This window comes from Halictus rubicundus, unplaced genomic scaffold (genome assembly GCF_050948215.1).
Source record: "Halictus rubicundus isolate RS-2024b unplaced genomic scaffold, iyHalRubi1_principal scaffold0472, whole genome shotgun sequence".
Classification (NCBI taxonomy): domain Eukaryota; kingdom Metazoa; phylum Arthropoda; class Insecta; order Hymenoptera; family Halictidae; genus Halictus; species Halictus rubicundus.
Genome location: NW_027489013.1, coordinates 54814 through 79751, shown reverse-complemented (window position 1 = coordinate 79751; position 24938 = coordinate 54814). Strand labels below are relative to the sequence as shown.

The 24938-nt window shown below is 41.5% G+C and overlaps 1 protein-coding gene across 1 annotated transcript; it reads left to right on the top strand.

Annotated features, from left to right (window-relative positions):
- Window positions 1-10: 10 nt before the first annotated feature.
- On the top strand, window positions 11-673 carry LOC143364349 (uncharacterized). Its single transcript, XM_076804744.1, has one exon. The coding sequence runs from the start codon at window positions 11-13 to the stop codon at window positions 671-673; it is 663 nt and encodes a 220-aa protein (XP_076660859.1).
- The last annotated feature ends 24265 nt before the right edge of the window (window positions 674-24938 follow it).

Here is a 24938-nt window from a genome sequence, read left to right as displayed (position 1 = left end):
ACTGCGCCGCATGTTCCGGGCATCGTCCAAGGAAGCAGCTGCCATCGCCGGACAGCTGTCCAAGGAGGGAGTGCGGTGGAAATTCATTCCACCAGGAGCACCTCACTTCGGCGGGCTATGGGAGGCAGCCGTCCGCTCCGTGAAGCACCATCTCCGTCGCGTCGTCGGCGACCACGCTCACACGTACGAGGAGCTGGCGACGTTCCTCTGCCAGGTGGAGGCGTGCCTGAATTCGCGTCCACTCCAGGCACTGACGGACGACCCAGAGGACCTGACCCCCCTGACGCCGGGACACTTCCTCGTCGGAGGCCCCCTCCTGGCCACCCCGGAGCCCACGCTGCACGACGTCCCTACCTCGCGGCTCTCCCGGTGGCAACAACTCCAACAGCGGGTGGAACATTTTTGGCGACGTTGGTCCGCAGAATACCTGCACCAAATTCAAACGCGAAGGAAGTGGACAACCACCCAGCCATCCCTGGGCGTCGGGGACCTCGTGCTGGTGAAGTCCGAAGCCACCCCCCCCACGAAGTGGCCGCTCGCACGCATCACCGACGCCCACCCTGGAGCCGACGGCCATGTCCGGGTCATCACCGTTAGAACAGCCACCACTTCGTTCACCCGGCCGGTAACAAAAATAGTCCGACTTCTCCAGACCGGAGAGAACCAGGCATAACCTGCCGTCGCGCCGCGCCGTCCGTCGACATTCCCCCGCTTCCGCGATCTGTCCACATTCGGCGATAGCCGAAGGCGGGCGGAATGTTTAAAATCTGCATCGGCGGATTTCTCGTCGCCGTCTTCATTATAATTCGATTCCCCGAATTAACCGTTTAATCCGGGTATTATTGCCACCGACACCGGCGTCGTGCATGAGCGATCACGCATCGGCGTTTTTGCCCGTCGCCGGTAAACACCGTCTTCCTCGCGCGACAACAGTCAGCTGTTCGAATTTGTAAACACTGGCTCTCGTGCGATTCTCATGCACGCGCCGCGCGGGCCGTTGGTTGTTCTCCAAACTCCGAAATCCACTGCCTCTACCCTTTGTTCCCATCGCAGCCCCGACCGTTGGGACGCCGTTAGGACGTCCTAACGAACGGGCTGCTCTGCCTCATCCTTGCCTATTTCGAAAATCCCACTCCTCATCCTGCCGAAACCAACGGCCCGCGTTAGTATAAGTAGACCTGCGTTTCCGAAACGGGTCCCCTTTTACTCCTGCTCGTGATCGACTGATCCTTGCATAGCGCTGATTTATTGTCTTTACGATCGACTGATCGCCGTCTAATACAAGTGTCTGCGGGCTTCGCGTTCACTCCTGTACCGTTACTGTTACCGTTCGTGAATATATCTTTTGTTTTCATTATATACTCTCTCGTTCGTCACACTATCCTCCTTCCTTACATATTTCACTTTTCTTTCTCTACTGCACCTTTTCTGAGTCCTTCTGACTCAGCACTTGGCTATATTCCGCAACAATAGGATAGGATAGAGGATTGGATAGGATAGAGGATAGGATAGGATAGAGGATAGGATAGGATAGAGGATAGGATAGGATAGAAGATAGGATAGGATAGAGGATAGGATAGGCTAGAGGATAGGATAGGATAGAGGATAGGATAGGATAGAGGATAGTATAGGATAGAGGATAGGATAGGATAGAGGATAGGATAGTATAGACGATAGGATCGGATAGAGAATAGGACAGGGCATTGGATAGGAAAGAGGATAGGATAGGATAGAGGATAGGATAGGATAGAGGATAGAATAGGATAGAGGATAGGATAGGATAGAGGATAGGATAGGATAGAGGATAGGATAGGATAGAGTATAGGATAGGATAGAGGATAGGATAGGACAGAGGATAAGATAGGATAGAGGATAGGATAGTATAGAGGATAGGGTAGGATAGAGGATAGGATAGGACAGAGGATAAGATAGGATAGAGGATAGGATAAGTTAGAGGATAGGATAGGATAGAGGATAGGATAGAGGATTGGATAGGATAGAGGATACGATAGGATAGAGGATAGGATAGGATAGAGGATAGGATAAGATAGAGGATAGGATAGGATAGAGGATAGGATAGGATAGAGGATAGGATAGGATAGAGGATAGGATAGGATAGAGGATAGGATAGGATAGAGGATAGGATAGGATAGAGGATAGGATAGGATAGAGGATAGGATAGGATAGAGGATAGGATAGGCTAGAGGATAGGATAGGTTAGAGGATAGGATAGGATAGAGGATAGTATAGGATAGAGGATAGGATAGGATAGAGGATAGGATAGGATAGAGGATAGGATAGGATAGGATAGAGGATAGGATAGAGGATAGAGGATAGGATAGGATAGTGGATAGGATAGGATAGAGCAGACTATAGGGGATAGGATAGGATAGAGAATAGGATAGGATAGAGGATTGGATAGGATAGAGGATACGATAGGATAGAGGATAGGATAGGATAGAGGATAGGATAGGATAGAGGATAGGATAGGATAGAGGATAGGATAGGATAGAGGATAGGATAGGATAGACGATAGGATAGGATAGAGGATAGGATAGGCTAGAGGATAGGATAGGATAGAGGATAGGATAGGATAGAGGATAGTATAGGATAGAGGATAGGATAGGATAGAGGATAGGATAGGATAGAGGATAGGATAGGATAGACGATAGGATAGGATAGGATAGTGGATAGGATAGAGGATAGAGGATAGGATAGGATAGATGATATTATAGGATAGAGGATAGGATAGGATAGAGGATACGATATTATAGAGGATAGGATAGTATAGACGATAGGATCGGATAGAGAATAGGACAGGGCATTGGATAGGAAAGAGGATAGGATAGGATAGAGGATAGGATAGGATATAGGATAGAATAGGATAGAGGATAGGATAGGATAGAGGATAGGATAGGATAGAGGATAGGATAGGATAGAGGATAGGATAGGATACAGGATAGGATAGGATAGAGGATAGGATAGGCTAGAGGATAGGATAGGATAGAGGATAGGATAAGATAGAGGATAGGATAGGATAGAGGATAGGATAGGATAGAGGATAGGATAGGATAGAGGATAGGATAGGATAGAGGATAGGATAGGATAGAGGATAGGATAGGATAGAGGATAGGATAGGATAGAGGATAGGATAGGATAGAGGATAGGATAGGCTAGAGGATAGGATAGGTTAGAGGATAGGATAGGATAGAGGATAGTATAGGATAGAGGATAGGATAGGATAGAGGATAGGATAGGATAGAGGATAGGATAGGATAGGATAGAGGATAGGATAGAGGATAGAGGATAGGATAGGATAGTGGATAGGATAGGATAGAGCAGACTATAGGGGATAGGATAGGATAGAGAATAGGATAGGATAGAGGATTGGATAGGATAGAGGATACGATAGGATAGAGGATAGGATAGGATAGAGGATAGGATAGGATAGAGGATAGGATAGGATAGAGGATAGGATAGGATAGAGGATAGGATAGGATAGACGATAGGATAGGATAGAGGATAGGATAGGCTAGAGGATAGGATAGGATAGAGGATAGGATAGGATAGGATAGAGGATAGGATAGGATAGAGGATAGGATAGGATAGGGGATAGGATAGGATAGAGGATAGGATAGGATAAAGGTTTGGATAGGATAGAGGATAGGATAGGATAGAGGATACGAAATAGGATTGGATAGGATAGAGGATAGGATAGGAAAGAGGATAGGATAGGATAGAGAATGGGATAGGATAGAGGATAGGATAGGATAGAGGATAGGATAGGATAGAGGATAGGATAGGATAGAGGATAGGATAGGATAGAGGATAGGATAGGATAGAGGATAGGATAGGATAGAGGATAGGATAGGATAGAGGATAGGATAGGATAGAGGATAGGATAGGATAGAGGATAGGATAGGCTAGAGGATAGGATAGGATAGAGGATGGGATAGGCTAGAGGATAGGATAGGATAGAGGATAGGATAGGATAGAGGATAGGATAGGATAGAGGATAGGATAGGATAGAGGATAGCATAGGATAGGATAGAGGATAGGATAGAGGATAGAGGATAGGATAGGATAGTGGATAGGATAGGATAGAGCAGACTATAGGGGATAGGATAGGATAGAGGATAGGATAGGATAGAGGATAGGATAGGATAGATGATATTATAGGATAGAGGATAGGATAGGATAGAGGATAGGATAGGATAGATGATATTATAGGATAGAGGATAGGCTAGGATAGAGGATAGGATAGGATAGAGGATAGGATAGGATAGAGGATAGAATAGGATAGAGGATAGGATAGGATAGAGGATAGGATAGGATAGAGGATAGGATAGGATAGAGTATAGGATAGGATAGAGGATAGGATAGGACAGAGGATAAGATAGGATAGAGGATAGGATAGTATAGAGGATAGGATAGGATAGAGGATAGGATAGGACAGAGGATAAGATAGGATAGAGGATAGGATAAGTTAGAGGATAGGATAGGATAGAGGATAGGATAGAGGATTGGATAGGATAGAGGATACGATAGGATAGAGGATAGGATAGGATAGAGGATAGGATAGGATAGAGGATAGGATAGGATAGAGGATAGGATAGGATAGAGGATAGGATAGGATAGGATAGAGGATAGGATAGAGGATAGAGGATAGGATAGGATAGAGAATAGGATAGGATAGAGGATAGGATAGGATAGACGATAGGATAGGATAGAGGATAGGATAGGATAGACGATAGGATAGGATAGAGGATAGGATAGGATAGAGGATGGGATAGGCTAGAGGATAGGATAGGATAGAGGATAGGATAGGATAGAGGATAGTATAGGAAAGAGGATAGGATAGGATAGAGGATAGGATAGGATAGATGATATTATAGGATAGAGGATAGGATAGGATAGAGGATACGATATTATAGAGGATAGGATAGTATAGACGATAGGATCGGATAGAGAATAGGACAGGGCATTGGATAGGAAAGAGGATAGGATAGGATAGAGGATAGGATAGGATATAGGATAGAATAGGATAGAGGATAGGATAGGATAGAGGATAGGATAGGATAGAGGATAGGATAGGATACAGGATAGGATAGGATAGAGGATAGGATAGGCTAGAGGATAGGATAGGATAGAGGATAGGATAGGATAGAGGATAGTATAGGATAGAGGATAGGATAGGATAGAGGATAGGATAGGATAGAGGATAGGATATAATAGAGGATAGGATAGGATAGACGATAGGATATGATAGACGATAGGATAGGATAGAGGATAGGATAGGATAGAGGATAGGATAGGATAGAGGATAGGATAGAATAGAGGATGGGATGGGATAAAGGATACGATATTATAGAGGATAGGATAGGATAGGATAGAGGATATGATCGGATAGAGGATAGGATAGGATAGAGGATAGGATAGGATAGAGGATAGGATAGGATAGAGGATAGGATAGGATAGAGGATAGGATAGGATAGAGGATCGGATAGGATAGACGATAGGATAGGATAGAGGATAGGATAGGATAGACGATAGGATAGGATAGTGTATAGGATAGGATAGAGGATAGGATAGGATAGAGGATAGGATATGTTAGAGGATAGGATAGGATAGAGGATAGGATAGAGGATAGAGGATAGAATAGGATAGTGGATAGGATAGGATAGAGCAGACTATAGGGGATAGGATAGGATAGAGCAGACTATAGGGGATAGGATAGGATAGAGGATAGGATAGGATAGAGGATAGGATAGGATAGAGGATAGGATAGGATAGAGGATAGGATAGGATAGAGGAGAGGAGAGGATAGAGGATAGGATAGGATAGAGGATAGGATAGGATAGAGGATAGGATAGGATAGAGGATAGGATAGGATAGAGGATAGGATAGGATAGAGGATAGAATAGGATAGAGGATAGGATAGGATAGAGGATAGGATAGGAAAGGGAAAGGATAGGATAGGATAAAGAATGGGATAGGATAGAGGATAGGATAGGATAGAGGATAGGATAGGATAGAGGATAGGATAGGATAGAGGATAGGATAGGATAGAGGATAGGATAGGATAGAGGATAGGATAGGATAGAGGATAGGATAGGATACAGGATAGGATAGGATAGAGGATAGGATAGGCTAGAGGATAGGATAGGATAGAGGATAGGATAGGATAGGATAGAGGATAGGATAGGATAGAGGATAGGATAGGATAGGGGATAGGATAGGATAGAGGATAGGATAGGATAAAGGTTTGGATAGGATAGAGGATAGGATAGGATAGAGGATACGAAATAGGATTGGATAGGATAGAGGATAGGATAGGAAAGAGGATAGGATAGGATAGAGAATGGGATAGGATAGAGGATAGGATAGGATAGAGGATAGGATAGGATAGAGGATAGGATAGGATAGAGGATAGGATATGATAGAGGATAGGATAGGATAGAGGATAGGATAGGATAGAGGATAGGATAGGATAGAGGATAGGATAGGATAGAGGATAGGATAGGATAGAGGATAGGATAGGCTAGAGGATAGGATAGGATAGAGGATAGGATAGGATAGAGGATAGTATAGGATAGAGGATAGGATAGGATAGAGGATAGGGTAGGATAGAGGATAGGATAGGATAGGATAGAGGATAGGATAGAGGATAGAGGATAGGATAGGATAGTGGATAGGATAGGATAGAGCAGACTATAGGGGATAGGATAGGATAGAGGATAGGATAGGATAGATGATATTATAGGATAGAGGATAGGATAGGATAGAGTATAGGATAGGATAGAGGATAGGATAGGACAGAGGATAAGATAGGATAGAGGATAGGATAGTATAGAGGATAGGATAGGATAGAGGATAGGATAGGACAGAGGATAAGATAGGATAGAGGATAGGATAAGTTAGAGGATAGGATAGGATAGAGGATAGGATAGAGGATTGGATAGGATAGAGGATACGATAGGATAGAGGATAGGATAGGATAGAGGATAGGATAGGATAGAGGATAGGATAGGATAGAGGATAGGATAGGATAGAGGATAGTATAGGATAGAGGATAGGATAGGATAGAGGATAGGATAGGATAGAGGATAGGATAGGATAGAGGATAGGATAGGATAGAGGATAGGATAGGATAGAGGATAAGATAGGATAGAGGATAGGATAGGCTAGAGGATAGGATAGGATAGAGGATAGGATAGGATAGAGGATAGTATAGGATAGAGGATAGGATAGGATAGAGGATAGGATAGGATAGAGGATAGGATAGGATAGGATAGAGGATAGGATAGGATAGAGGATAGGATAGGATAGAGGATAGGATAGGATAGAGGATAGGATAGGATAGGATAGAGGATAGGATAGAGGATAGAGGATAGGATAGGATAGAGGATAGGATAGGATAGAGGATAGGATAGGATAGACGATAGGATAGGATAGAGGATAGGATAGGATAGAGGATGGGATAGGCTAGAGGATAGGATAGGATAGAGGATAGGATAGGATAGAGGATAGGATAGGATAGAGGATAGGATAGGATAGAGGATAGCATAGGATAGGATAGAGGATAGGATAGAGGATAGAGGATAGGATAGGATAGTGGATAGGATAGGATAGAGCAGACTATAGGGGATAGGATAGGATAGAGGATAGGATAGGATAGAGGATAGGATAGGATAGATGATATTATAGGATAGAGGATAGGATAGGATAGAGGATAGGATAGGATAGATGATATTATAGGATAGAGGATAGGCTAGGATAGAGGATAGGATAGGATAGAGGATAGGATAGGATAGAGGATAGAATAGGATAGAGGATAGGATAGGATAGAGGATAGGATAGGATAGAGGATAGGATAGGATAGAGTATAGGATAGGATAGAGGATAGGATAGGACAGAGGATAAGATAGGATAGAGGATAGGATAGTATAGAGGATAGGATAGGATAGAGGATAGGATAGGACAGAGGATAAGATAGGATAGAGGATAGGATAAGTTAGAGGATAGGATAGGATAGAGGATAGGATAGAGGATTGGATAGGATAGAGGATACGATAGGATAGAGGATAGGATAGGATAGAGGATAGGATAGGATAGAGGATAGGATAGGATAGAGGATAGGATAGGATAGAGGATAGGATAGGATAGAGGATAGGATAGGATACAGGATAGGATAGGATAGAGGATAGGATAGGATAGAGGATAGGATAGGATAGAGGATAGGATAGGATAGAGGATAGGATAGGATAGAGGATAAGATAGGATAGAGGATAGGATAGGCTAGAGGATAGGATAGGATAGAGGATAGGATAGGATAGAGGATAGTATAGGATAGAGGATAGGATAGGATAGAGGATAGGATAGGATAGAGGATAGGATAGGATAGGATAGAGGATAGGATAGAGGATAGAGGATAGGATAGGATAGAGAATAGGATAGGATAGAGGATAGGATAGGATAGACGATAGGATAGGATAGAGGATAGGATAGGATAGACGATAGGATAGGATAGAGGATAGGATAGGATAGAGGATGGGATAGGCTAGAGGATAGGATAGGATAGAGGATAGGATAGGATAGAGGATAGTATAGGAAAGAGGATAGGATAGGATAGAGGATAGGATAGGATAGAGGATAGGATAGGATAGAGGATAGGATAGGATAGAGGATAGGATAGGATAGAGGATAGAATAGGATAGAGGATAGGATAGGATAGAGGATAGGATAGGAAAGGGAAAGGATAGGATAGGATAAAGAATGGGATAGGATAGAGGATAGGATAGGATAGAGGATAGGATAGGATAGAGGATAGGATAGGATAGAGGATAGGATAGGATAGAGGATAGGATAGGATAGAGGATAGGATAGGATAGAGGATAGGATAGGATACAGGATAGGATAGGATAGAGGATAGGATAGGCTAGAGGATAGGATAGGATAGAGGATAGGATAGGATAGGATAGAGGATAGGATAGGATAGAGGATAGGATAGGATAGGGGATAGGATAGGATAGAGGATAGGATAGGATAAAGGTTTGGATAGGATAGAGGATAGGATAGGATAGAGGATACGAAATAGGATTGGATAGGATAGAGGATAGGATAGGAAAGAGGATAGGATAGGATAGAGAATGGGATAGGATAGAGGATAGGATAGGATAGAGGATAGGATAGGATAGAGGATAGGATAGGATAGAGGATAGGATATGATAGAGGATAGGATAGGATAGAGGATAGGATAGGATAGAGGATAGGATAGGATAGAGGATAGGATAGGATAGAGGATAGGATAGGATAGAGGATAGGATAGGCTAGAGGATAGGATAGGATAGAGGATAGGATAGGATAGAGGATAGTATAGGATAGAGGATAGGATAGGATAGAGGATAGGGTAGGATAGAGGATAGGATAGGATAGGATAGAGGATAGGATAGAGGATAGAGGATAGGATAGGATAGTGGATAGGATAGGATAGAGCAGACTATAGGAGATAGGATAGGATAGAGGATAGGATAGGATAGATGATATTATAGGATAGAGGATAGGATAGGATAGAGTATAGGATAGGATAGAGGATAGGATAGGACAGAGGATAAGATAGGATAGAGGATAGGATAGTATAGAGGATAGGATAGGATAGAGGATAGGATAGGACAGAGGATAAGATAGGATAGAGGATAGGATAAGTTAGAGGATAGGATAGGATAGAGGATAGGATAGAGGATAGTATAGGATAGAGGATAGGATAGGATAGAGGATAGGATAGGATAGAGGATAGGATAGGATAGAGGATAGGATAGGATAGAGGATAGGATAGGATAGAGGATAAGATAGGATAGAGGATAGGATAGGCTAGAGGATAGGATAGGATAGAGGATAGGATAGGATAGAGGATAGTATAGGATAGAGGATAGGATAGGATAGAGGATAGGATAGGATAGAGGATAGGATAGGATAGGATAGAGGATAGGATAGGATAGAGGATAGGATAGGATAGAGGATAGGATAGGATAGAGGATAGGATAGGATAGGATAGAGGATAGGATAGAGGATAGAGGATAGGATAGGATAGAGGATAGGATAGGATAGAGGATAGGATAGGATAGACGATAGGATAGGATAGAGGATAGGATAGGATAGAGGATGGGATAGGCTAGAGGATAGGATAGGATAGAGGATAGGATAGGATAGAGGATAGGATAGGATAGAGGATAGGATAGGATAGAGGATAGCATAGGATAGGATAGAGGATAGGATAGAGGATAGAGGATAGGATAGGATAGTGGATAGGATAGGATAGAGCAGACTATAGGGGATAGGATAGGATAGAGGATAGGATAGGATAGAGGATAGGATAGGATAGATGATATTATAGGATAGAGGATAGGATAGGATAGAGGATAGGATAGGATAGATGATATTATAGGATAGAGGATAGGCTAGGATAGAGGATAGGATAGGATAGAGGATAGGATAGGATAGAGGATAGAATAGGATAGAGGATAGGATAGGATAGAGGATAGGATAGGATAGAGGATAGGATAGGATAGAGTATAGGATAGGATAGAGGATAGGATAGGACAGAGGATAAGATAGGATAGAGGATAGGATAGTATAGAGGATAGGATAGGATAGAGGATAGGATAGGACAGAGGATAAGATAGGATAGAGGATAGGATAAGTTAGAGGATAGGATAGGATAGAGGATAGGATAGAGGATTGGATAGGATAGAGGATACGATAGGATAGAGGATAGGATAGGATAGAGGATAGGATAGGATAGAGGATAGGATAGGATAGAGGATAGGATAGGATAGAGGATAGGATAGGATAGAGGATAGGATAGGATACAGGATAGGATAGGATAGAGGATAGGATAGGATAGAGGATAGGATAGGATAGAGGATAGGATAGGATAGAGGATAGGATAGGATAGAGGATAAGATAGGATAGAGGATAGGATAGGCTAGAGGATAGGATAGGATAGAGGATAGTATAGGAAAGAGGATAGGATAGGATAGAGGATAGGATAGGATAGATGATATTATAGGATAGAGGATAGGATAGGATAGAGGATACGATATTATAGAGGATAGGATAGTATAGACGATAGGATCGGATAGAGAATAGGACAGGGCATTGGATAGGAAAGAGGATAGGATAGGATAGAGGATAGGATAGGATATAGGATAGAATAGGATAGAGGATAGGATAGGATAGAGGATAGGATAGGATAGAGGATAGGATAGGATACAGGATAGGATAGGATAGAGGATAGGATAGGCTAGAGGATAGGATAGGATAGAGGATAGGATAGGATAGAGGATAGTATAGGATAGAGGATAGGATAGGATAGAGGATAGGATAGGATAGAGGATAGGATATAATAGAGGATAGGATAGGATAGACGATAGGATATGATAGACGATAGGATAGGATAGAGGATAGGATAGGATAGAGGATAGGATAGGATAGAGGATAGGATAGAATAGAGGATGGGATGGGATAAAGGATACGATATTATAGAGGATAGGATAGGATAGGATAGAGGATATGATCGGATAGAGGATAGGATAGGATAGAGGATAGGATAGGATAGAGGATAGGATAGGATAGAGGATAGGATAGGATAGAGGATAGGATAGGATAGAGGATCGGATAGGATAGACGATAGGATAGGATAGAGGATAGGATAGGATAGACGATAGGATAGGATAGTGTATAGGATAGGATAGAGGATAGGATAGGATAGAGGATAGGATATGTTAGAGGATAGGATAGGATAGAGGATAGGATAGAGGATAGAGGATAGAATAGGATAGTGGATAGGATAGGATAGAGCAGACTATAGGGGATAGGATAGGATAGAGCAGACTATAGGGGATAGGATAGGATAGAGGATACGATAGTATAGAGGAAAGGATAGGATAGAGGATAGGATAGGATAGAGGATAGTATAGGATAGAGGATAGGATAGGATAGAGGATACGATATTATGGAGGATAGGACAGTATAGACGATAGGATCGGATAGAGAATAGGACAGGGCATTGGATAGGAAAGAGGATAGGATAGGATAGAGGATAGGATAGGATAGGGGATAGAATAGGATAGAGGATAGGATAGGATAGAGGATAGGATGGGATAGAGGATAGGATAGGATAGAGGATAGGATAGGATAGAGGATAGGATAGGATAAAGGATAGGATAGGATAGAGGATAGGATAGGATAGAGGATAGGATAGGATAGAGGATAGGATAGGATAGAGGATAGGATAGGATAGAGGATAGGATAGGATAGGATAGAGGATAGGATAGGATAGAGGATAGGATAGGATAGGGGATAGGATAGGATAGAGGATAGGATAGGATAAAGGTTTGGATAGGATAGAGGATAGGATAGGATAGAGGATACGAAATAGGATTGGATAGGATAGAGGATAGGATAGGAAAGAGGATAGGATAGGATAGAGAATGGGATAGGATAGAGGATAGGATAGGATAGAGGATAGGATAGGATAGAGGATAGGATAGGATAGAGGATAGGATAGGATAGAGGATAGGATAGGATAGAGGATAGGATAGGATAGAGGATAGGATAGGATAGAGGATAGGATAGGATAGAGGATAGGATAGGATAGAGGATAGGATAGGATAGAGGATAGGATAGGCTAGAGGATAGGATAGGATAGAGGATAGGATAGGATAGAGGATAGTATAGGATAGAGGATAGGATAGGATAGAGGATAGGATAGGATAGAGGATAGGATAGGATAGAGGATAGGATAGGATAGGATAGAGGATAGGATAGAGGATAGAGGATAGGATAGGATAGATGATATTATAGGATAGAGGATAGGATAGGATAGAGGATACGATATTATAGAGGATAGGATAGTATAGACGATAGGATCGGATAGAGAATAGGACAGGGCATTGGATAGGAAAGAGGATAGGATAGGATAGAGGATAGGATAGGATATAGGATAGAATAGGATAGAGGATAGGATAGGATAGAGGATAGGATAGGATAGAGGATAGGATAGGATAGAGGATAGGATAGGATAGAGGATAGGATAGGATACAGGATAGGATAGGATAGAGGATAGGATAGGCTAGAGGATAGGATAGGATAGAGGATAGGATAGGATAGAGGATAGTATAGGATAGAGGATAGGATAGGATAGAGGATAGGATAGGATAGAGGATAGGATATAATAGAGGATAGGATAGGATAGACGATAGGATATGATAGACGATAGGATAGGATAGAGGATAGGATAGGATAGAGGATAGGATAGGATAGAGGATAGGATAGGATAGAGGGTGGGATGGGATAAAGGATACGATATTATAGAGGATAGGATAGGATAGGATAGAGGATATGATCGGATAGAGGATAGGATAGGATAGAGGATAGGATAGGATAGAAGATAGGATAGGATAGAGGATAGGATAGGCTAGAGGATAGGATAGGATAGAGGATAGGATAGGATAGAGGATAGGATAGGATAGAGGATTGGATAGGATAGAGGATAGGATAGGATAGAGGATAGGATAGGATAGAGGATAGGATAGGATAGAAGATAGGATAGGATAGAGGATAGGATAGGCTAGAGGATAGGATAGGATAGAGGATAGGATAGGATAGAGGATAGTATAGGATAGAGGATAGGATAGGATAGAGGATAGGATAGTATAGACGATAGGATCGGATAGAGAATAGGGCAGGGCATTGGATAGGAAAGAGGATAGGATAGGATAGAGGATAGGATAGGATAGAGGATAGAATAGGATAGAGGATAGGATAGGATAGAGGATAGGATAGGATAGAGGATAGGATAGGATAGAGTATAGGATAGGATAGAGGATAGGATAGGACAGAGGATAAGATAGGATAGAGGATAGGATAGTATAGAGGATAGGGTAGGATAGAGGATAGGATAGGACAGAGGATAAGATAGGATAGAGGATAGGATAAGTTAGAGGATAGGATAGGATAGAGGATAGGATAGAGGATTGGATAGGATAGAGGATACGATAGGATAGAGGATAGGATAGGATAGAGGATAGGATAAGATAGAGGATAGGATAGGATAGAGGATAGGATAGGATAGAGGATAGGATAGGATAGAGGATAGGATAGGATAGAGGATAGGATAGGATAGAGGATAGGATAGGATAGAGGATAGGATAGGATAGAGGATAGGATAGGATAGAGGATAGGATAGGCTAGAGGATAGGATAGGTTAGAGGATAGGATAGGATAGAGGATAGTATAGGATAGAGGATAGGATAGGATAGAGGATAGGATAGGATAGAGGATAGGATAGGATAGGATAGAGGATAGGATAGAGGATAGAGGATAGGATAGGATAGTGGATAGGATAGGATAGAGCAGACTATAGGGGATAGGATAGGATAGAGAATAGGATAGGATAGAGGATTGGATAGGATAGAGGATACGATAGGATAGAGGATAGGATAGGATAGAGGATAGGATAGGATAGAGGATAGGATAGGATAGAGGATAGGATAGGATAGAGGATAGGATAGGATAGACGATAGGATAGGATAGAGGATAGGATAGGCTAGAGGATAGGATAGGATAGAGGATAGGATAGGATAGAGGATAGTATAGGATAGAGGATAGGATAGGATAGAGGATAGGATAGGATAGAGGATAGGATAGGATAGACGATAGGATAGGATAGGATAGTGGATAGGATAGAGGATAGAGGATAGGATAGGATAGATGATATTATAGGATAGAGGATAGGATAGGATAGAGGATACGATATTATAGAGGATAGGATAGTATAGACGATAGGATCGGATAGAGAATAGGACAGGGCATTGGATAGGAAAGAGGATAGGATAGGATAGAGGATAGGATAGGATATAGGATAGAATAGGATAGAGGATAGGATAGGATAGAGGATAGGATAGGATAGAGGATAGGATAGGATAGAGGATAGGATAGGATACAGGATAGGATAGGATAGAGGATAGGATAGGCTAGAGGATAGGATAGGATAGAGGATAGGATAAGATAGAGGATAGGATAGGATAGAGGATAGGATAGGATAGAGGATAGGATAGGATAGAGGATAGGATAGGATAGAGGATAGGATAGGATAGAGGATAGGATAGGATAGAGGATAGGATAGGATAGAGGATAGGATAGGATAGAGGATAGGATAGGCTAGAGGATAGGATAGGTTAGAGGATAGGATAGGATAGAGGATAGTATAGGATAGAGGATAGGATAGGATAGAGGATAGGATAGGATAGAGGATAGGATAGGATAGGATAGAGGATAGGATAGAGGATAGAGGATAGGATAGGATAGTGGATAGGATAGGATAGAGCAGACTATAGGGGATAGGATAGGATAGAGAATAGGATAGGATAGAGGATTGGATAGGATAGAGGATACGATAGGATAGAGGATAGGATAGGATAGAGGATAGGATAGGATAGAGGATAGGATAGGATAGAGGATAGGATAGGATAGAGGATAGGATAGGATAGACGATAGGATAGGATAGAGGATAGGATAGGCTAGAGGATAGGATAGGATAGAGGATAGGATAGGATAGGATAGAGGATAGGATAGGATAGAGGATAGGATAGGATAGGGGATAGGATAGGATAGAGGATAGGATAGGATAAAGGTTTGGATAGGATAGAGGATAGGATAGGATAGAGGATACGAAATAGGATTGGATAGGATAGAGGATAGGATAGGAAAGAGGATAGGATAGGATAGAGAATGGGATAGGATAGAGGATAGGATAGGATAGAGGATAGGATAGGATAGAGGATAGGATAGGATAGAGGATAGGATAGGATAGAGGATAGGATAGGATAGAGGATAGGATAGGATAGAGGATAGGATAGGATAGAGGATAGGATAGGATAGAGGATAGGATAGGATAGAGGATAGGATAGGCTAGAGGATAGGATAGGATAGAGGATGGGATAGGCTAGAGGATAGGATAGGATAGAGGATAGGATAGGATAGAGGATAGGATAGGATAGAGGATAGGATAGGATAGAGGATAGCATAGGATAGGATAGAGGATAGGATAGAGGATAGAGGATAGGATAGGATAGTGGATAGGATAGGATAGAGCAGACTATAGGGGATAGGATAGGATAGAGGATAGGATAGGATAGAGGATAGGATAGGATAGATGATATTATAGGATAGAGGATAGGATAGGATAGAGGATAGGATAGGATAGATGATATTATAGGATAGAGGATAGGCTAGGATAGAGGATAGGATAGGATAGAGGATAGGATAGGATAGAGGATAGAATAGGATAGAGGATAGGATAGGATAGAGGATAGGATAGGATAGAGGATAGGATAGGATAGAGTATAGGATAGGATAGAGGATAGGATAGGACAGAGGATAAGATAGGATAGAGGATAGGATAGTATAGAGGATAGGATAGGATAGAGGATAGGATAGGACAGAGGATAAGATAGGATAGAGGATAGGATAAGTTAGAGGATAGGATAGGATAGAGGATAGGATAGAGGATTGGATAGGATAGAGGATACGATAGGATAGAGGATAGGATAGGATAGAGGATAGGATAGGATAGAGGATAGGATAGGATAGAGGATAGGATAGGATAGAGGATAGGATAGGATAGAGGATAGGATAGGATAGAGGATAGGATAGGATAGAGGATAGGATAGGATAGAGGATAGGATAGGATAGAGGATAGGATAGGATAGAGGATAGGATAGGATAGAGGATAAGATAGGATAGAGGATAGGATAGGCTAGAGGATAGGATAGGATAGAGGATAGGATAGGATAGAGGATAGTATAGGATAGAGGATAGGATAGGATAGAGGATAGGATAGGATAGAGGATAGGATAGGATAGGATAGAGGATAGGATAGAGGATAGAGGATAGGATAGGATAGAGAATAGGATAGGATAGAGGATAGGATAGGATAGACGATAGGATAGGATAGAGGATAGGATAGGATAGACGATAGGATAGGATAGAGGATAGGATAGGATAGAGGATGGGATAGGCTAGAGGATAGGATAGGATAGAGGATAGGATAGGATAGAGGATAGTATAGGAAAGAGGATAGGATAGGATAGAGGATAGGATAGGATAGATGATATTATAGGATAGAGGATAGGATAGGATAGAGGATACGATATTATAGAGGATAGGATAGTATAGACGATAGGATCGGATAGAGAATAGGACAGGGCATTGGATAGGAAAGAGGATAGGATAGGATAGAGGATAGGATAGGATATAGGATAGAATAGGATAGAGGATAGGATAGGATAGAGGATAGGATAGGATAGAGGATAGGATAGGATACAGGATAGGATAGGATAGAGGATAGGATAGGCTAGAGGATAGGATAGGATAGAGGATAGGATAGGATAGAGGATAGTATAGGATAGAGGATAGGATAGGATAGAGGATAGGATAGGATAGAGGATAGGATATAATAGAGGATAGGATAGGATAGACGATAGGATATGATAGACGATAGGATAGGATAGAGGATAGGATAGGATAGAGGATAGGATAGGATAGAGGATAGGATAGAATAGAGGATGGGATGGGATAAAGGATACGATATTATAGAGGATAGGATAGGATAGGATAGAGGATATGATCGGATAGAGGATAGGATAGGATAGAGGATAGGATAGGATAGAGGATAGGATAGGATAGAGGATAGGATAGGATAGAAGATAGGATAGGATAGAGGATCGGATAGGATAGACGATAGGATAGGATAGAGGATAGGATAGGATAGACGATAGGATAGGATAGTGTATAGGATAGGATAGAGGATAGGATAGGATAGAGGATAGGATATGTTAGAGGATAGGATAGGATAGAGGATAGGATAGAGGATAGAGGATAGAATAGGATAGTGGATAGGATAGGATAGAGCAGACTATAGGGGATAGGATAGGATAGAGCAGACTATAGGGGATAGGATAGGATAGAGGATACGATAGTATAGAGGAAAGGATAGGATAGAGGATAGGATAGGATAGAGGATAGTATAGGATAGAGGATAGGATAGGATAGAGGATACGATATTATGGAGGATAGGACAGTATAGACGATAGGATCGGATAGAGAATAGGACAGGGCATTGGATAGGAAAGAGGATAGGATAGGATAGAGGATAGGATAGGATAGGGGATAGAATAGGATAGAGGATAGGATAGGATAGAGGATAGGATGGGATAGAGGATAGGATAGGATAGAGGATAGGATAGGATAGAGGATAGGATAGGATAAAGGATAGGATAGGATAGAGGATAGGATAGGATAGAGGATAGGATAGGATAGAGGATAGGATAGGATAGAGGATAGGATAGGATAGAGGATACGATATTATAGAGGATAGGATAGGATAGAGGATAGTATAGGATAGAGGATAGGATAGGATAGAGGATAGGATAGGATAGAGGATAGGATATAATAGAGGATAGGATAGGATAGACGATAGGATATGATAGACGATAGGATAGGATAGAGGATAGGATAGGATAGAGGATAGGATAGGATAGAGGATAGGATAGGATAGAGGGTGGGATGGGATAAAGGATACGATATTATAGAGGATAGGATAGGATAGGATAGAGGATATGATCGGATAGAGGATAGGATAGGATAGAGGATAGGATAGGATAGAAGATAGGATAGGATAGAGGATAGGATAGGCTAGAGGATAGGATAGGATAGAGGATAGGATAGGATAGGGGATAGGATAGGATAGAGGATTGGATAGGATAGAGGATAGGATAGGATAGAGGATAGGATAGGATAGAGGATAGGATAGGATAGAAGATAGGATAGGATAGAGGATAGGATAGGATAGAGGATAGGATAGGATAGAGGATAGGATAGGCTAGAGGATAGGATAGGATAGAGGATAGGATAGGATAGAGGATAGTATAGGATAGAGGATAGGATAGGATAGAGGATAGGATAGGATAGGATAGAGGATAGGATAGAGGATAGGATAGAGGATAGAGGATAGGATAGGATAGTGGATAGGATTGGATAGAGCAGACTATAGGGGATAGGATAGGATAGAGAATAGTATAGGATAGAGGATTGGATAGGATAGAGGATACGATAGGATAGAGGATAGGATAGGATAGAGGATAGGATAGGATAGAGGATAGGATAGGATAGAGGATAGGATAGGATAGAGGATAGGATAGGATAGACGATAGGATAGAATAGAGGATAGGATAGGATAGAGGATGGGATAGGCTAGAGGATAGGATAGGATAGAGGATAGGATAGGATAGAGGATAGGATAGGATAGAGGATCGGATAGGATAGATGATAGGATAGGATAGAGGATAGGATAGGATAGACGATAGGATAGGATAGTGGATAGGATAGGATAGAGGATAGGATATGATAGAGGATAGGATAGGATAGAGGATAGGATAGGATAGAGGATAGGATAGGATATAATGATATTATAGGATAGAGGATAGGATAGGATAGAGGATACGATATTATAGAGGATAGGATAGTATAGACGATAGGATCGGATAGAGAATAGGACAGGGCATTGGATAGGAAAGAGGATAGGATAGGATAGAGGATAGGATAGGATATAGGATAGAATAGGATAGAGGATAGGATAGGATAGAGGATACGATAGGATAGAGGAAAGGATAGGATAGAGGATAGGATAGGATAGAGGATAGTATAGGATAGAGGATAGGATAGGATTGAGGATAGGATTGGTGAGAGGATAGGATAGGATAAAGGATAGGATAGGATAGACAATAGGATAGGAAAGAGGATAGGATAGGATAGAGAATGGGATAGGATAGAGGATAGGATAGGATAGAGGATAGGATAGGATAGAGGATAGGATAGGATAGAGGATAGGATAGGATAGAGGATAGGATAGGATAGAGGATAGTATAGGATAGAGGATAGGATAGGATAGAGGATAGGATAGGATAGAGGATAGGATAGGATAGAGGATAGGATAGGATAGGATAGAGGATAGGATAGAGGATAGAGGATAGGATAGGATAGTGGATAGGATAGGATAGAGGATAGGATAGGATAGGATAGAGCATAGGATAGGATAGATGATATTATAGGATAGAGGATAGGATAGGATAGAGGATACGATATTATAGAGGATAGGATAGTATAGACGATAGGATCGGATAGAGAATAGGACAGGGCATTGGATAGGAAAGAGGATAGGATAGGATAGAGGATAGGATAGGATAGAGGATAGAATAGGATAGAGGATAGGATAGGATAGAGGATAGGATAGGATAGAGGATAGGATAGGATAGAGTATAGGATAGGATAGAGGATAGGATAGGACAGAGGATAAGATAGGATAGAGGATAGGATAGTATAGAGGATAGGATAGGATAGAGGATAGGATAGGACAGAGGATAAGATAGGATAGAGGATAGGATAGGATAGAGGATAGGATAGGATAGAGGATAGGATAGGATAGAGGATAGTATAGGATAGAGGATAGGATATGATAGAGGATAGGATAGGATAGAGGATAGGATAGGATAGAGGATAGGATAGGATAGAGGATAGTATAGGATAGAGGATAGGATATGATAGAGAATAGGATAGGATAGAGGATAGGATAGGATAGGATAGAGGATAGGATAGAGGATAGAGGATAGGATAGGATAGTGGATAGGATAGGATAGAGCAGACTATAGGGGATAGGATAGGATGGAGAATAGGATAGGATAGAGGATTGGATAGGATAGAGGATACGATAGGATAGAGGATAGGATAGGATAGAGGATAGGATAGGATAGAGGATAGGATAGGATAGAGGATAGGATAGGATAGAGGATAGGATAGGATAGACGATAGGATAGGATAGAGGATAGGATAGGCTAGAGGATAGGATAGGATAGAGGATAGGATAGGATAGAGGATAGTATAGGATAGAGGATAGGATAGGATAGAGGATAGGATAGGATAGAGGATAGGATAGGATAGACGATAGGATAGGATAGGATAGAGGATAGGATAGAGGATAGAGGATAGGATAGGATAGATGATATTATAGGATAGAGGATAGGATAGGATAGAGGATACGATATTATAGAGGATAGGATAGTATAGACGATAGGATCGGATAGAGAATAGGACAGGGCATTGGATAGGAAAGAGGATAGGATAGGATAGAGGATAGGATAGGATATAGGATAGAATAGGATAGAGGATAGGATAGGATAGAGGATAGGATAGGATAGAGGATAGGATAGGATAGAGGATAGGATAGGATACAGGATAGGATAGGATAGAGGATAGGATAGGCTAGAGGATAGGATAGGATAGAGGATAGGATAGGATAGAGGATAGTATAGGATAGAGGATAGGATAGGATAGAGGATAGGATAGGATAGAGGATAGGATAGGATAGGATAGAGGATAGGATAGGATAGAGGATAGGATAGGATAGACGATAGGATAGGATAGAGGATAGGATAGGCTAGAGGATAGGATAGGATAGAGGATAGGATAGGATAGAGGATAGTATAGGATAGAGGATAGGATAGGATAGAGGATAGGATAGGATAGAGGATAGGATAGGATAGAGGATAGGATAGAGGATAGAGGATAGGATAGGATAGAGGATGGGATGGGATAAAGGATACGATATTATAGAGGATAGGATAGGATAGGATAGAGGATATGATCGGATAGAGGATAGGATAGGATAGAGGATAGGATAGGATAGAGGATAGTATAGGATAGAGGATAGGATAGGATTGAGGATAGGATTGGTGAGAGGATAGGATAGGATAAAGGATAGGATAGGATAGACAATAGGATAGGAAAGAGGATAGGATAGGATAGAGAATGGGATAGGATAGAGGATAGGATAGGATAGAGGATAGGATAGGATATCGGATAGGATTGGATAGAGGATTGGATAGGATAGAGGATAGGATAGGATAGAGGATTGGATAGGATAGAGGATAGGATAGGATAGAGGATAGGATAGGATAGAGGATAGGATAGGATAGAGTATAGGATAGGATAGAGGATAGGATAGGATAGAGGATAGGATAGGCTAGAGGATAGGGTAGGATAGAGGATAGGATAGGATAGAGGATAGGATAGGATAGAGGATAGGATAGGCTAGAGGATAGGATAGGATAGAGGATAGGATAGGATAGAGGATAGTATAGGATAGAGGATAGGATATGATAGAGGATAGGATAGGATAAAGGATAGGATAGGATAGGATAGAGGATAGGATAGAGGATAGAGGATAGGATAGGATAGTGGATAGGATAGGATAGAGCAGACTATAGGGGATAGGATAGGATAGAGAATAGGATAGGATAGAGGATTGGATAGGATAGAGCATACGATAGGATAGAGGATAGGATAGGATAGAGGATAGGATAGGATAGAGGATAGGATAGGATAGAGGATAGGATAGGATAGAGGATAGGATAGGATAGACGATAGGATAGGATAGAGGATAGGATAGGCTAGAGGATAGGATAGGATAGAGGATAGGATAGGATAGAGGATAGTATAGGATAGAGGATAGGATAGGATAGAGGATAGGATAGGATAGAGGATAGGATAGGATAGACGATAGGATAGGATAGGATAGAGGATAGGATAGAGGATAGAGGATAGGATAGGATAGATGATATTATAGGATAGAGGATAGGATAGGATAGAGGATACGATATTATAGAGGATAGGATAGTATAGACGATAGGATCGGATAGAGAATAGGACAGGGCATTGGATAGGAAAGAGGATAGGATAGGATAGAGGATAGGATAGGATATAGGATAGAATAGGATAGAGGATAGGATAGGATAGAGGATAGGATAGGATAGAGGATAGGATAGGATAGAGGATAGGATAGGATACAGGATAGGATAGGATAGAGGATAGGATAGGCTAGAGGATAGGATAGGATAGAGGATAGGATAGGATAGAGGATAGTATAGGATAGAGGATAGGATAGGATAGAGGATAGGATAGGATAGAGGATAGGATAGGATAGGATAGAGGATAGGATAGGATAGAGGATAGGATAGGATAGAGGATAGGATAGGATAGATGATATTATAGGATAGAGGATAGGATAGGATAGAGGATACGATATTATAGAGGATAGGATAGTATAGACGATAGGATCGGATAGAGAATAGGACAGGGCATTGGATAGGAAAGAGGATAGGATAGGATAGAGGATAGGATAGGATAGAGGACAGAATAGGATAGAGGATAGGATAGGATAGAGGATAGGATAGGATAGAGGATAGGATAGGATAGGATACAGGGTAGGATAGGATAGAGGATAGGATAGGCTAGAGGATAGGATAGGATAGAGGATAGGATAGGATAGAGGATAGTATATTATAGAGGATAGAATAGGATAGAGGATAGGATAGGATAGATAGATAGGATATAATAGAGGATAGGATAGGATAGACGATAGGATATGATAGACGATAGGATAGGATAGAGGGTAGGATAGGATAGAGGATAGGATAGGACAGAGGATGGGATAGGATAAAGGATACGATATTATAGAGGATAGGATAGGATAGGATAGAGGATATGATCGGATAGAGGATAGGATAGGATAGAGGATAGGATAGGATAGAGGATAGGATAGGATAGAGGATAGGATAGGATAGAGGATAGGATAGGATAGAGGATAGGATAGGATAGAGGATAGGATAGGATATAGGATAGGATAGGATAGAGGATAGGATAGGATAGGATAGAGGATAGGATAGAGGATAGGATAGGATAGAGGATAGGATAGGATAGAGGATAGGATAGGATAGGGGATAGGATAGGATAGAGGATAGGATAGGATAAAGGTTTGGATAGGATAGAGGATAGGATAGGATAGAGGATAGGATAGGATAGAGGATAGGATAGGATAGAGGATAGGATAGGATAGAGGATAGGATAGGATAGAGGATAGGATAGGATAGAGGATAGGATAGGATAGATGATATTATAGGATAGAGGATAGGATAGGATAGAGGATAGTATAGGATAGAGGATAGGATAGGATAGAGGATAGGATAGGATAGAGGATAGGATAGGATAGACGATAGGATAGGATAGGATAGAGGATAGGATAGAGGATAGAGGATAGGATAGGATAGATGATATTATAGGATAGAGGATAGGATAGGATAGAGGATACGATATTATAGATGATAGGATAGTATAGACGATAGGATCGGATAGAGAATAGGACAGGGCATTGGATAGGAAAGAGGATAGGATAGGATAGAGGATAGTATAGGATAGAGGATAGGATAGGATAGAGGATAGGATAGGATAGAGGATAGGATAGGATAGGATAGAGGATAGGATAGGATAGAGGATAGGATAGGATAGACGATAGGATAGGATAGAGGATAGGATAGGCTAGAGGATAGGATAGGATAGAGGATAGGACAGGATAGAGGATAGTATAGGATAGAGGATAGGATAGGATAGAGGATAGGATAGGATAGAGGATAGGATAGGATAGACGATAGGATAGGATAGGATAGAGGATAGGATAGAGGATAGAGGATAGGATAGGATAGAGGATGGGATGGGATAAAGGATACGATATTATAGAGGATAGGATAGGATAGGATAGAGGATATGATCGGATAGAGGATAGGATAGGATAGAGGATAGGATAGGATAGAGGATAGTATAGGATAGAGGATAGGATAGGATTGAGGATAGGATTGGTGAGAGGATAGGATAGGATAAAGGATAGGATAGGATAGACAATAGGATAGGAAAGAGGATAGGATAGGATAGAGAATGGGATAGGATAGAGGATAGGATAGGATAGAGGATAGGATAGGATATCGGATAGG